General features: G+C 36.5%; 1 protein-coding gene across 2 annotated transcripts; it reads right to left on the bottom strand.

Annotated features, from left to right (window-relative positions):
- Positions 1–253: 253 nt before the first annotated feature.
- On the bottom strand, positions 254–13,564 carry LOC139129429 (transmembrane protein 145-like). Of its 2 annotated transcripts, XR_011551573.1 has the most exons (12): positions 13,134–13,564; positions 12,206–12,283; positions 11,971–12,051; positions 10,299–10,406; positions 9,376–9,541; positions 8,656–8,727; positions 7,689–7,838; positions 5,371–5,449; positions 3,893–4,062; positions 2,168–2,288; positions 1,381–1,533; positions 254–695 (listed from the first exon to the last, which is right to left on the bottom strand). XR_011551573.1 is itself a non-coding variant. In XM_070695064.1 (10 exons), exons 1-10 carry the CDS (start codon positions 13,245–13,247, stop codon positions 3,153–3,155), a joined length of 1,194 nt encoding a protein of 397 aa, XP_070551165.1. In that variant the 5' UTR covers positions 13,248–13,564; the 3' UTR covers positions 3,051–3,152. The 2 variants fall into 2 exon arrangements, 1 of the variants encoding a protein (XP_070551165.1); XM_070695064.1 differs by lacking the exons at positions 254–695; positions 1,381–1,533; positions 2,168–2,288 and adding an exon at positions 3,051–3,328.
- Between the last annotated feature and the right edge of the window lie 340 nt (positions 13,565–13,904).

Raw genomic sequence — 13,904 nt, 5'->3', positions numbered from 1 at the left:
TATTGTTGAAAATTGTATTCAAGTCCGGACTAGAATTCATTTGTAAACAATAAACAATGATCACTACACACATACAAGCTGTGTTGACAAAAAGAATACTCGAAATTTCAGCATGACAAACGGATTAGGGTCAGACACGGTAGTTGATATACAGAAGCAGAATACTGGAAAACTTGCCACAAGTTACAGCTTATGTCCCTTTAACACACACAGCTTATTATTTTCTATAACAGAAGCACAACCACAACAAAGATTTACTGTTCCTAGTGTTTACATTTATTGCAAACAATGTAAACGAAAGTGAAGGCTGGAACAGTGCAAACATCATCAGACATACATCTGCTACAGTTGAGGTGAGCCATTGGTAGATTCTCAAAAACAGCGCCCTCGTACATACCATTCTTTTCAAAGTCTTACGAAAACAACACCTCAATTCTTTCAGGATTATCGACACTGAAAAGGTAGCCTGTATTTCATATCAAACAATTTGGAAGTTTAAAGTGAATGAATGTTCTGTAATTTCAAAGCTGTCAGTGATGCTGTCATTGTGTATTGTGGTAGCTCTCAGTCAAGTGGTGTAAGGCGATGACCCCGTGACCTCTAGTTTCTGTTTTTCACTGGGAAGTGTTGAATGTCTGACTGACAGGATCACACCATGAAGTGCCGGCATCTAACGCTGTCGGAAGAGGATCCATCTGAAAGAAAAAGACAATAAATAAAGTTACATAGATTGTCTGGTATCAACATTGCATAAAGACTCCTTTTGATTCTCAGTACCTTAAATACAATGTTGCCGCCTAAGTGAATCATAAAAGTCTGAGGCAATCTGCCATAATTTCAATATGGCAGATTTCTACAGGCAAAACACAGATGAGTACACATGCTGAAGTAAAGGTTTGAGGTTTCACAGGAATTCAATGCCAGAAATAACATGATCTCTTTGGCGTACTGAGTCTATAGAACACAATAATGTGTCCTTTTTATTGCTACTATATAGTTCTGGAATAAAATCTTTGTCTACTGCTCAATAATCACTTCCATTGTATTAAGCAATCATATGATTACATCTTGTTGGTGGTATATGGCTCACTATCAAGGCATATTTCACTGAGCCCGAGTGAAATTTTCATCGAACCAACTTAATTATGACTGACAAAAACTAGAGAGTGGGTAATAACTTTTAGAATGGATGAATAAGCTTTCAAAACTATAAATTAATGCAAAATCTGTTTTTCATGTTCCCATGGGGGTATTACAGAAAATAACAAAGGTTTGGTTGGGAGAGCAAATCTTGAGACCTAGCCAAATTTTACATTTGTTTAAGACCCAGACAAAGACGGATTTTCAGAATACAAGCAAAAGAGATATTTGTGCACACACCTTAATGGCTGTCTTCTTTTCTTTTGGAGTTTTGTCCGTCACAAACAGATCAGTAAATGAGAGGTTGACAGCCTGGCTAGAGTCTCTCCTCACAGTATAGGCTGCGGTAGCATTGTATGCATCGCGGCCGTCACCGCCACTGATTGTGCCAATCTGCAAAATAAAACAGAAATATCCCATTGCTAAACACATCAGATATTGTTAGAGTATGGCTGTTTTTTGCCTTTTATCCAGCTTGCAGCAAAAACATTTGCTGATATTAAAAGTGCAGAGCTGCTATGGAAACTTCAAATGACATATTTACTGTCCAGGTATTAAACGTATGACAGTGACTGGTTATCTAATTCACATCTAAATGGATTTTTTTAATTTTCCATTGATCAGGATAATTCTTTATTACGAATGTGCCTTTTGACGTATCAGAACACGACTGGGTAACAGAGCAAAATGTACAGGATTTTAATTTTATGCCAAAAAAATACTGAATAGCATAAACTGCAATAAAGCATTAAACATACAAAACAGAGTTGAAAATGAAGTAAATTTAATAGTGACCTTAGTTTATCGATATAACTGTGTGTTAACAAAGCTTATGATTGTAGGGAAATTAATATCAGAAATGAAGTGTCGGAGTGATGACACTCACTGACTGTATCAAACACAAAGTCAGGATAAGAACTTCAGCAATCCGCCAACTTACAGTATACATGTACTAACATTATCACCTATCGCACAATTTGACACACTACCAATGGCTTGAGGTTCAGATGAAATTTATTCCACTCACCTGTGTTGTCTTGATGTGGAAGGGAAAGTTTCTGTTGGCAGCATTGGGTCTGGTTAGCAACAGGAAGAAGATGTGACCGCCACAGGTGACGGCTCTCTCCATGCCGTTCACAACTTTGGCTCTGTAGGATAACAGAGTGTCAAGTATAAGGAGAAGTTATGTATCTCAAAGTAAGACAATTCTCTGCTTTGTGAGTAGACAAAAACGCATCCACAGTGGTGTGTTTTCTTAATTTTAGAAAAGAGACCCCACTGATGATGCCGGCAATTGTCTCAGTTTGTGTTTAAAGTTGAAAACTCACTGTTCACGTAACTCTTGTGAAGTTCTGCACTGAATCTTGTAAAATAATTGTATGCCAGAAAAATAATGGACTTTAGAATGTCATGTCAGGAAAAGCAAGAAAAAATCAGTACTTTGGTGAATTTTGTTTGGATTTCTGGTTGTAGTAACCAAGCTGTTGATGAGAGTGTTGGCAATTTGAAGTATGGATCAAAACTTTTTGAAATATCGTCGAAAAAACTTGCACAAAGTGTGCTTGTGGCAGATAGGGACGCTAGTCTATGCAATATCCCATAGCTGTGGTGGCGGGGTTAAAAGTCGTAAAAGTTAAAATCAGCCGGTAAAAGGCAGGAATCCCGTCTGAAAACACCACAGCTATGGACTCACAGCTATGACTAAGCAGTATTCTAACTTATACTCACCTAACACAGTATTCTATTCAAGTGACTATCCTAACTCTATCCTAACTTGAACCAACCAATCTGACTCAACTACCTAATCCATTATTAACTAACTTGTACTGACTAATCTAATCTAATCCAGTATTCTATATTATGATGACAAATCAAGCCCAGCGTTCTAACATACACTGACTATCTAACACAGTATTCTCACTTATACTTATTAACCTAACCCAATAGTCTAACTTATACTAACTATCCTAACCCAGTATCCTAACTTAAACTGACTAGTCTAACCCAGTATCCTAACTAATACTGACTAACCTAACCCAGGCATCAAGGGCATGGTTGCAGATGAAGATTGTCATCGGAGTGGCCAGCCACCAGAGGGCGAAAATGAAACCAAATGGCACATAGAAAGAGACCTTCTCAGGGTAGTTTTTGATGGAGAAGAAGATGGCGTAGTACGTCCACAGAAAACCTAGAGGAGGTGGTTAGAGCATTGGTTAGAGTGAAGATGCAGATGTAACGTGGGAAGATGTGGCATACACTATTGCAATGAAGTGTAGGTTGGAACATGGCTTGAAAGGCATAGGTGAAGATATAGAGGTAGTGGGTGTATGCTTGCATTTTTTTTACAGGGACAATTGCTGTATCTATCTCATTGTATACTATATTTATTTTTCTGCAAGAAAGCCTGTAAAATTTAATTTCCCGTCAGAGTGTGTCGAAATACAAAACTGTAGCCCTGTAAACAAGAAAAATTTGTCTGCAACGTTAACAAATGAATTGTGGTCAGCATACACAAATTATGTTGTTGGCGATACATTGAAATTGAATATTTTGAAAATGGTGTTAGGAGTTAACAAAGAAACAGCAACAAATGTAAATAAAGGAAAATGAATCAAAAACTATATAACAACTGATTGAGTTTTCAGCACAACAGTCAGGGCAGCAGACATGGAATTATGAAATTCGAAATCTGAGGTACATGTCAGAAGGTGGTTGATATACACATTTATAAAAACACATACAAGCCACTCACCAATGAAAAATAGTCCAATCAAACCATAGCCGGCAACTGATTCATATTTGTAGAGCACATCTCTCGGATCAAACATGGTTTCTTCATAGATGTACAGAATGCAGTATGTAATAGTGTACATGGTCATGAATGTGGCCAATTTCATGAAACTGGTCTTACTCAAAGTACCCCTGAAGATAAAGCAGAATTCATGCCTGCACGTTGAGTCCACAGTTTTCACCACAGCATGGAAATTCACAGGGACAGCCACTTTAAATAAGAAATAATTTGCATATTTCTTTGTTTTGAAAATTTATTCTTTTGTATTGTTATTAACATATGAGAAGACATGTACCAAACACAGGAGTGGCCCACTCCTAAAAATCCCTTCATGGAGAACTGGGTGTGGGTATGTTTGAATATATGGTATTTATACCTCAGTGTGGGTTTGTTTCTGTGTATGTATGTCTGTAAGTATTATATGCCTCTATATCTGATAGTGTATGTATAAAAGGTGCTGCTCTTTGAAAGGTGAAAATAAAACAGGCAGTATTACACAATGTGATCTCAAAACTACAACAAGAAAAATGAGTGTTGGCTTTGAGGATTGAACATTACGGGAAAGCTCCATTAAACGGACATCGTGGCTATCTTTTGACCCTTTTTCACCAATATTGTTGCAAACGAGCAGTTGCTGATGTTGTACGATTTATTGAAAGATGTCTAAAAAATGGTCGACCATAGACAACTTCCATCCCATCTTGCCTACACTGTGTAGAAAAACCTCGGGTCAGGGGTTTTTGGTAGCAAGTTAATGCAGTCTTTCCCTAATGATGATTATTATAATTGTTCATAAATCAACATGTAAAAACTATTTTGTGATGCTCTATAATACCGGCTACATTTGAAACGTGAGTAACAGCAGATACTAAATCACCATTGTCAGCATCATTTGTACATTTAATCTAGCACTAAGAGACCCATATTTCTTGCCATGATCCCACACAAGTCCAAGTATTTCAGGTATTTTGTGTCCATATGGGGTGCCAACAGAAATGTCACTGTCAAACATGCTTGCTCTACTCAACTTTAGAACCATGACCAGACAAGCATAATAAACACTTAGGTGGGCATGGCAGCAGTCAAATGAGGCATACCGCCTCGTAAAATATCTCATGCTTAATTTCTTACATAAATTATAATATGCTCAATTTTTGTAAAGTATATCAATGAGATTTCCTTGAACATTCAAAGAAACCGACATTTAGACACTCAATAAATCTATCAAAACACAGCACTACAGACATTTGCAATATTTAGGTCTATTCTCATTGATTACATGGTAAAATAAAGGATTTTTCAACAGATTTTTTGATATCTTAAAAACACACAAACACACACAAACCTTTGGTATGGAATTCAAAATGAGCAATTCTGAATTCTCTTCCAAAATTGTGCATAAGTGAATAATAAAAAAAAGTTGTAAAATCACATTTTACCTTGTTACAGTGAATCCTTTTCCAAGCAAGACGATCATTAAAATAAAGACCAGAATTCCTGCAGCGCCAATCAAATTAGCTGTAAAATAAAAATGTTGAAGAGAAAGTAACTAACTGACAGGTTTATAAATGGTAGGATAAATTTCACTGTCATGAAAACGGTGTACTGCAGAGATGAAACACAGTATCTTTTCTTCTCTGCAAAACATGATAGAATTTTTCCACTATCAACCCTGACACCGACCATGGTATGGTCCTAAACCTTTTGTTTCAATGGGAATTGTGGGTCTGTTTGCAGGAAAGTGGGGGTGAGCAGGTTTTAGTGCTATGACCAGATGACGAATGACTGTTTTTAGCTACTATAGACTATAGTCTATAGAAGCTATTGGGATGGGTATCCGTCCGGCGTCCGGCGTCAGTCTGTATGTATGTATGTATGTATGTATGTATGTATGTATGTATGTATGTATGTATGTCCGTTTGTGAGGCGTCCGTCCACTCAAATATCTTGAGAACCGCAGTACTTACTGATTTGATATTTGTTGTGTAGATGAAAAATATGATTTTGAGAAACTATTTTTTTTAATTTTTTGATATTGTTGAAAATAGGCAAATTAATGCCAAAAAAGGTGTTTTTGGTTAAAAATCTTCTTCTTCATAACCGCTGGTCAGACAGCTTTGTTATTTGGTATACAGGTCCCTAGGGATAACCAACTTAGATTTGTTAAAATTGTGATGAAATACGCAAATGTGTATTTTTAAGGAATTTTTTTGTCATTTTTGGTCAAGTTTGACTTACATTGTATGTAATTCTTGTACTGTATAAACCCTATCAATTCACCCGGAAAAAATAATTAATATGATTTTAAATAATTGAATTAATTAGGAAATCATCAAAGCCAAAATAATTTTGGTGAGGAATTATCAGAAAGTTCAACTTTTTTTGACAGTTCATAGGATAAAACATGTAAAGGCAACTTTCCTGAATCCCAACTTTGATACATTCTGAACCACCATTTATGTTATCTAAAAGAAATTGCTCATAATAGTTTGTCATGATAGGGTGGTCAAATAAATAGAGATAGAGAAAGTTCTAATTTCCATTTATGGTTGGCTTGAAAGGATAAAATAAGATTATTTTTTGAGGAAAAAAATAGAGTGGTCAATTAAAAGAGTGGTCAAAGTGATAGGGTTTTTATGGTAAAGCGGGGCTGTAAGATTCCTCATGTGCTATTTATAGCAATTATGCAATCTGTGTAAACAGTGCAATGAAAGTGTAACATGATCCATTATAATGCTTTTGATGACCTTGAACTTCTTAAGTTTCAAACATTTGTCTCTTCTGTGTGCTTTCTGTGATTACCTACAGGCTCAACTTATTCAACAGAACTTACGTACTATGTTAATTTGAAAGTTAAAATGTGCTTCGTTAATAGGATTAAAATACTGTATTAAAAGATAACCAGCTCAAGATTCTTTAAAACCTGACAGTTATGCTGTTTTTTATGACGTAATCTTTATCCACCAGCAACATTTATGGTTCTTTGAGTTAAACCTTATCCTGCCAAGTTCAAGCATTACCATCAGGTCAAGTTGGTTGAAACCAGCGTGGTATAACATGTTCCCCTAATATCATTTTAACCAAGGCGTCAACATTAATGCTGTAAACGTAATATTTATTGACTAAACTGCCACCCCATACCATACTAAATAGGTGAAAAAAGTCTGGGATTTGGCTATCCCTTACTGTTACTTTTAACCCTTTTCCTGCCAGACAGTAATAACTGTATTACTTCCCCATCAGCCAAGTCAGTAAAAAGCGGTATTGAGCCAAAACATGACGTATTTTCACCCACTTGGCTTGGTATGTTATAGCATCTTTATCCAAAAAAAATCAACTTTACAGTATTATGTTTTTCAACAGCCTTCAAATGTACACTATTATGTTAAAATACATCATATGGAATACGTTGTGTTTCATTAATTTTAACCATCTTGACCTAGCAGTGAAATATGGACTTGGCAGGAAAAGGGTTAACACTCTCGGTAGATAGGGAAATGATACAGGTTGGTAGGATTGGTGTTAATGGCTGTACCGTGTGAGTCATGTGTCTAGTGCTCTAGTTCAAAGAGCACAATCTGAACATAACAATAGGGCTGTGCCAACAAAATGGACTTGATCTGGCACTTGGTATTGGTACGTAACAAAGCTAATTGCAGCATGCCAGATCTGTACAAATACAATTAAAGTCATTTACAGTTCCATCTAGTGACTAGCACACTCAGTGCAAGCAAACTGTACTACCTACACAACTCACCGAGCACTTCCAATCCATGCATGCGCACACCTGTTGATCCGTATTTACCCAACGCAATGGTCAACAGCAGTAAACTGCTGAACTCTGCCAGCATGGACCAGATGAACAGTTTGTAAGTGGAGTGCAGCAAATTCCTGTCGGCCAGTATCTCTGTGTAAAACATTGAGAATGATATGTGCATGTACAGTGTGACTATACTCTGACAGTGCTTATGTTTTCTGTCATTCAAATCTGAACTGGGTAGGTATCATCAACAAGCAAATGGTACTGAAATATCAGTAGATAATTCATGCTTTACTGATATTCTTTCAGCATTTAATGAATCAATTTGCATTTTATGTATGCAATATGACTTGTAGGAAAAGGTTTTAAAAAATCAAAGCATTATCTTAACTCACATAAGAAGCATAAACTGTGTTTTCACTTTGCTGACAATATCTCTCATTTATTATTTTATACTAAATGTATTTATCCATTTTTTTCACTGTACATCCTGAAATCCTAAGACATTGCTTCAGACTAATCTTATTATTTTCAAGAAAGATGTCTTTGAGTATGTAGAATTTAAATATGTGCATCTTATACCTATTACATGTTATAACTTTCCGTGATTTATCAGCGCTCATTTTTAAATTTACAAGAAGCAATATAACCAAGTAATAGAAACACAGACATCAGCTCTTCTTGAGCGCTCCGGCCAAAGTACAGTATTTTTGATCTTTCTACCAAGTGCTGTATGGTTTACATAATATTTTTCCTATATTTATTACAGCTAGACTAGTAATTATACTTTCTCTAATATTGTTTCTATGGCAATAAATTCAATTCATCAAATTCAAACAAAGTCAAGAGTTTATTGCCAAGAATGGTATCAATGAAAATTCAGCTTCAGTGTTCATGAACATACCGTAAGTAACGGCTGAGAACGCTGCACAAAGTGAGTTATGGGCATTGCTACACTACTTACTGGTAAAGTAGGCCGTGATAAGCAGCATTGCAAAGTACACAAACAGGAATGTCATGTCTGTTTCCAAAATGTCTGATGAGAGAAGAATAACGAGAAATGAAAACCTCACACTGGATTTCCTTTATTGGTTCTAACCTCTTGACCTTTGACCTTTTAATTAATCACTGTGGAGAATAAAACTAGGACATGGCTTATACAAAACAGTATAAGTATCCATCGATCAATTGTTTAAGCATCAGATCTTGTTGACATTGACTATTGATAATGGGAATAATCCCTTGTTTTTCTTTGAATTTTTATTTTTACGCAAGCTTATTTTTTCACACAAAGCAAACAAACAAACGGTGCCCTTGACAAAGTTTGCATGTAGAGTCATAGTCGTACACGCAGTCTCATGGCTTGTGTAAGAAGAAATAATTGATTGACATATGAATCACTATAGTTTTCCTGATCCTTCCCCACATCACAATGTACAGATTCTGAAAGTGTGAAGACAGTGCAGCATGCAAATATTGTGTTTCAAAGAATTCACATCGCAAACAATACACAACAATTAGCAAAATAAACTTGCAACACATTGCATGAACTTGACAGATACATGTATTATACACATGGAAAATTCTACCAATAATAGAATAGACGGACAAGATCGACTATTTCACGAACACACCCTGTCCTTCATTGACTCTCTCTGTTCATTTTCAATACGCTTGTACTTACATCTTTCATCCGCTGAGAAATGCTTGTCCCACAACTTAACACCGTTGGTCATGGTAATGTGGAACTCAAAGTCAATGCCATCGTCAGAGTAACAGTTACTCATGACAAGGAACCACCAACGAGCACGAACTGTCTCAAAAGATCGCCCTCCAGTGCAGAGCATATACTGACAGAAAGAAAAGAAAATGCGATGATGAAAGATATGAGGAGTATAGTGTTTTTGCAATCACATTGTTGCTTGCATTGGAAAGAAACCTGGTAGAGTTGATGACTTCAACTGAGAGAGATTATTGACTTCAATGATCACAAATCTTAATACAAATATTGATAAAATTTACCCTAACACTGCTGAGTTCATCGTTCATAGGCAGGTCAAGTTGGTTACAACTTAAATACAAGCAGTAAAGCATAACATGTCACTTATTGTTGCATTTAAACAAAATCTTGAACATTAGGCAGCCTTGCAAGCCTGGATACTGTATACATGATTTGAAGTCACTGGACCTGCTATGACATACACAAGTAAACAGGTTTTTTGCTCAATATTGGGTTTTACCGATGTGGCAGATGGCAAATGAAATGCCTGGTGGGATGGTTTTAAAACGCAGCAAAGACAAGCAAAGTTTTCTGATCACATCTTGGAAATGGATTAAAAAAGCTTGGGCTTGTGAGAAATTTTCCGACAGTGAGTAATATTAAGATAGTTCAGGCCTTGAAAATGAAAGACTTACACTTTTGCTTCAACTTCCCTGGAGCAAACTTTCAACTCAAAATTGAGGGTCACAGTGCAAATTTTTGGCTTAATAATGAGACCCAACAAGTGGACTAGGCCAAAAGAATATTGTAAAAGTTTGAGATTCCAAACATCTGTCCACTGGGCACATTGTACCTAAAATGAAATCATAAAAGTATCTGCTGTTTACCTCTACGCCATCTGAGTCATTATATCTCTGACATCCGTTGTACGGATCTTGTAACGTCAGTTTGGCATTTTCAGCTCCTGGGATCACTTCCTTCTTCTCCCCGCAGGACTGTGATTTGGAAAAAGTGTCAAAATCAATGAACATCTCTTCCTGTGCCATGCAGTGCACCATAAAACAGAACACTCCATTGCCCTAAATGAGGCGATTCAAACTGGTTTAACCCTTTGAGTGCTGTAATTTTTCCCACCAAAATATTTGTGATTCAGTTTTCCAATATTCATGATTTTTTTTTGTATTTTTTGATAATTTTGGATCAAATGGTCATAACATTTTATTGGCTACAGTTTTTGATCAAAATTTAGGGAAAATCTGAAAAAAATTGTCTAAAATTGAAAAAAATTGTCTACATTATATTAATACATGCAACAAAATTTGACTTTGGCACTGAAAGGTTTAAAGATAGATTTCAGGAACATAAAAAGATGCTCAAGCTAAATTCTGAGAACAATCATAACAGAGCCCTCAAACATGATATATGGGTGAGGTATTCAGGAACCTGTGGCTATGCTAACATATTTCACTTGAGCCATGTAGCTGTTTATGTATGTGTGATGTGAGTTTACAACAAATACATTTTGTATTGGTTGGGGGTTATGTGAATACAAGTGTTAGAGATCTCAAATGATTGATGCCATGGCGCCCTCAGTGTCAGAAATGAATAAAACTTTAACCCCCAAACAACCTTCATGTCCAGAAGTAAAACCAAACTCTTGGGGTTTACTCTCACAAATATCTCTGAATGATTCTTTGGGAGAATCTTTAGAATGTCTATACTTCAAAACATTACAGAAATAAATCGAAAGCTCTGCTTGTATATGTCTGTAGTCTAGGAGCTCTCCCACATTGCGATACCCTTGGTTTTGGTGTTCAAAATGCTGGTGAGCTCAATGACTAGCATTGGTTGTTGTGATAATAAGGGATGCAATATAAGGTGAGCCAGGGTTGAAGGTGCATACCTATCTGTGGAAATGATTTCACAAGATCCAGACAGAGCTTGAAATCAAATGTAAAATTAAGGCTCCCACACTCAATAGGGCTTTAAAGGGCCAGTACTGGACTTAGTTGAACTTCAGTGATAGTATAAAATAAAGTCATTTCACCAAGTTCAAAGCATTAATATTAAATGAAATGTTTTGACTGAGATTCCCCTATATGCTCTTTTGCAGTGCTCATGTTTGTGAAAGATGAACTCTCTGGGTAGTGGATTTCTGTACGTATCCAGTGAACGTGATCTGCAGTAAGTTTCTCCCAGACAAGCAATAGCTCCATCACATAGCAGTCAGACAAAAACATTGCTATAACTGTACCACATCACATTCACAATATTAGTCTTTACTCACAGACTTCATTCATCTAAAAGTAAATAAAACTGTGCATTCTACACGTATAAATGCTGTGTTCACAAAATGTAACAACAGATTCACACACTTTAGTAGGACAAAAATTTGTGATACACATACAACTTGAAGACAATACAGAAATTTTCAATAACTACAATTACTAGCCCTTTAACCACATGTGGTTGGGGCTTCAATTGACTGGCCAACAACTTGAAACTTTGTCAGTTTCAGTAAAACCTGAAAATATAATTGTTGTTTGTGCAATTGCTTACCAGAGCTTGTCCATGCTCTCTAATATACGGCCACTGACCTGGTTCATCGTTAAACATCAACAGCTTGTAGCAGCAGTCTGCCTAGCAATAGAAAAATATATGAGAGTTTTCTGTAACTGTGAGTTCATAAAATTAACGATGGATGAAATTTCCCAAATTTGACTTCACTATGGCTGGTGTCAACGTTCATTATGACCAAAGGTCAAGTGAGAAGTTCAATGAACAGATACTCAACTGCTTTGTACTTGATCTCGTATTGCAAGCTGCCCTCCTCATCGGGTTGGAAACAGAATCTGTCAACAAACTGAAAATTCTGAAACAAAATACAAAGTGTTCAGTTCATGGTGATTACTAAAGTATTTTAACTTTGGGCATATTCCTTGGTCAGAGAGTCTGAAAACTGCATGGCTTGACAATAAACTTTTCTGTGGAAAAATGACTGAACAGCAACGTTGAAATATAATGCTGACGTTAAATTTATAACAACTGACTTGTGTGTAGGAATACCACAATATGACAATGGTCACTTTGCAAAATTCATAGAAATGTATGACAAATGCCTTTGTACGAGAACAACTTGTGAAAGTTTTAATTCTAAAAGTGTACACTGTCTTTTTTTTTTATTTGAATCTGTCAAATTAATTCGTTACGACAACAAGAGCGAGGACAGGTCTTTAAAGAAGGTGAAGATGAGTGGAAACAGACCAATCACCAGTGAGCAAGGGACTGTATTGGTTTGAAGGAAATGGATTGTTTATTATGCTCTCTAACAAGGTTTTCTGTAATTGGTCAATTTCTTCATACATTTCATCTTTTAGACCAATCAGGGAGTTTGTGTCTGTACGGTGCATAAATCCTATGCAAGTGATGGTGTCATGATTATTTTCACACTGTAGGTAAATACTTGTACAGTGAATGCTGGCCCAAACAGATTTATCTTCGTTAACATTATTTACATAGTGTGTTGACAGTGATTTATTGTTTTGTTGTTATTTATGTTGTTGTCATTAATGTCTTTGTTGTCTTTAATTAGAATACAAATAAAAGACATATTAATACGTCATGAAATCTGCATCCCATCAAATCGTCGGGTTAGTCTAGTCAATGACATTTCGGAAAATTGTGGTATAACCATACATAGAAGTCTAAATGGTATAACTTACAGATGCTGTAGTCAAATGACCCCGTATGATCTTGGCATCCCCCGTCGCCATCAGCAAAACTTGCACCAGTATACAGGCCAGCAAGCCGATAGGTGCAGGGCACGTCGGTTTCATTTGATTTCCCACACGCTAATGATCAGGTAGCAGATGGACTTGGCATTTTAAGTGATCTTTCAGCGTGCATGATGAACTCGCCCCATACATTGTGTTGTCAGGCGAACGTTGGAACACTTCAACCTCGACCAATGTTCTTCGACCACTATCAATCGTCTTGCAAAACAGTGATTATCACATCGAGCAAGCAAAATCGGCTTCTGTAGAAACATCTACTAAATCGTATGTGACAGAAGGACTTACGAGAAAATCAAGCGTGATGAAAGTATCAGCAGAAGAATACGCACGAGAACAGCAGTCTTTCAATATAGGTCAGTAAAGGTCAGGGTTCAAAGGTTGTAAGTTGCGGCGCGGACACTGGGTTTACGTTTATTATCACAAAATTTAGTGCCTTGGTTTATTGGGGACGTTGAACAGATATCGAACTGTGTATACAACATTTCATAGATCACATATAGGGAACAGGACCAATATACTCGGAGTTCCGAGCGACAGTATGAGCCAGAACTGTCAGGAACGTAATCACGTTTTATACGAGAACTGACGAGACTACAAATTTCGAACTCAACCATTCTAAATAGGGTCATCGATTCTCGTTTGTAATGACTCCTCCACTTTCTCAAAAATAATTTTCGGTGTAATCGCGTTTCGATTATT

The sequence above is a fragment of the Ptychodera flava genome, chromosome 3 (genome assembly GCF_041260155.1).
Source record: "Ptychodera flava strain L36383 chromosome 3, AS_Pfla_20210202, whole genome shotgun sequence".
Lineage (NCBI taxonomy): Eukaryota > Metazoa > Hemichordata > Enteropneusta > Ptychoderidae > Ptychodera > Ptychodera flava.
Note: the sequence above shows the minus strand (reverse complement) of the source record. Positions and strands in the feature narration are given on the sequence as shown.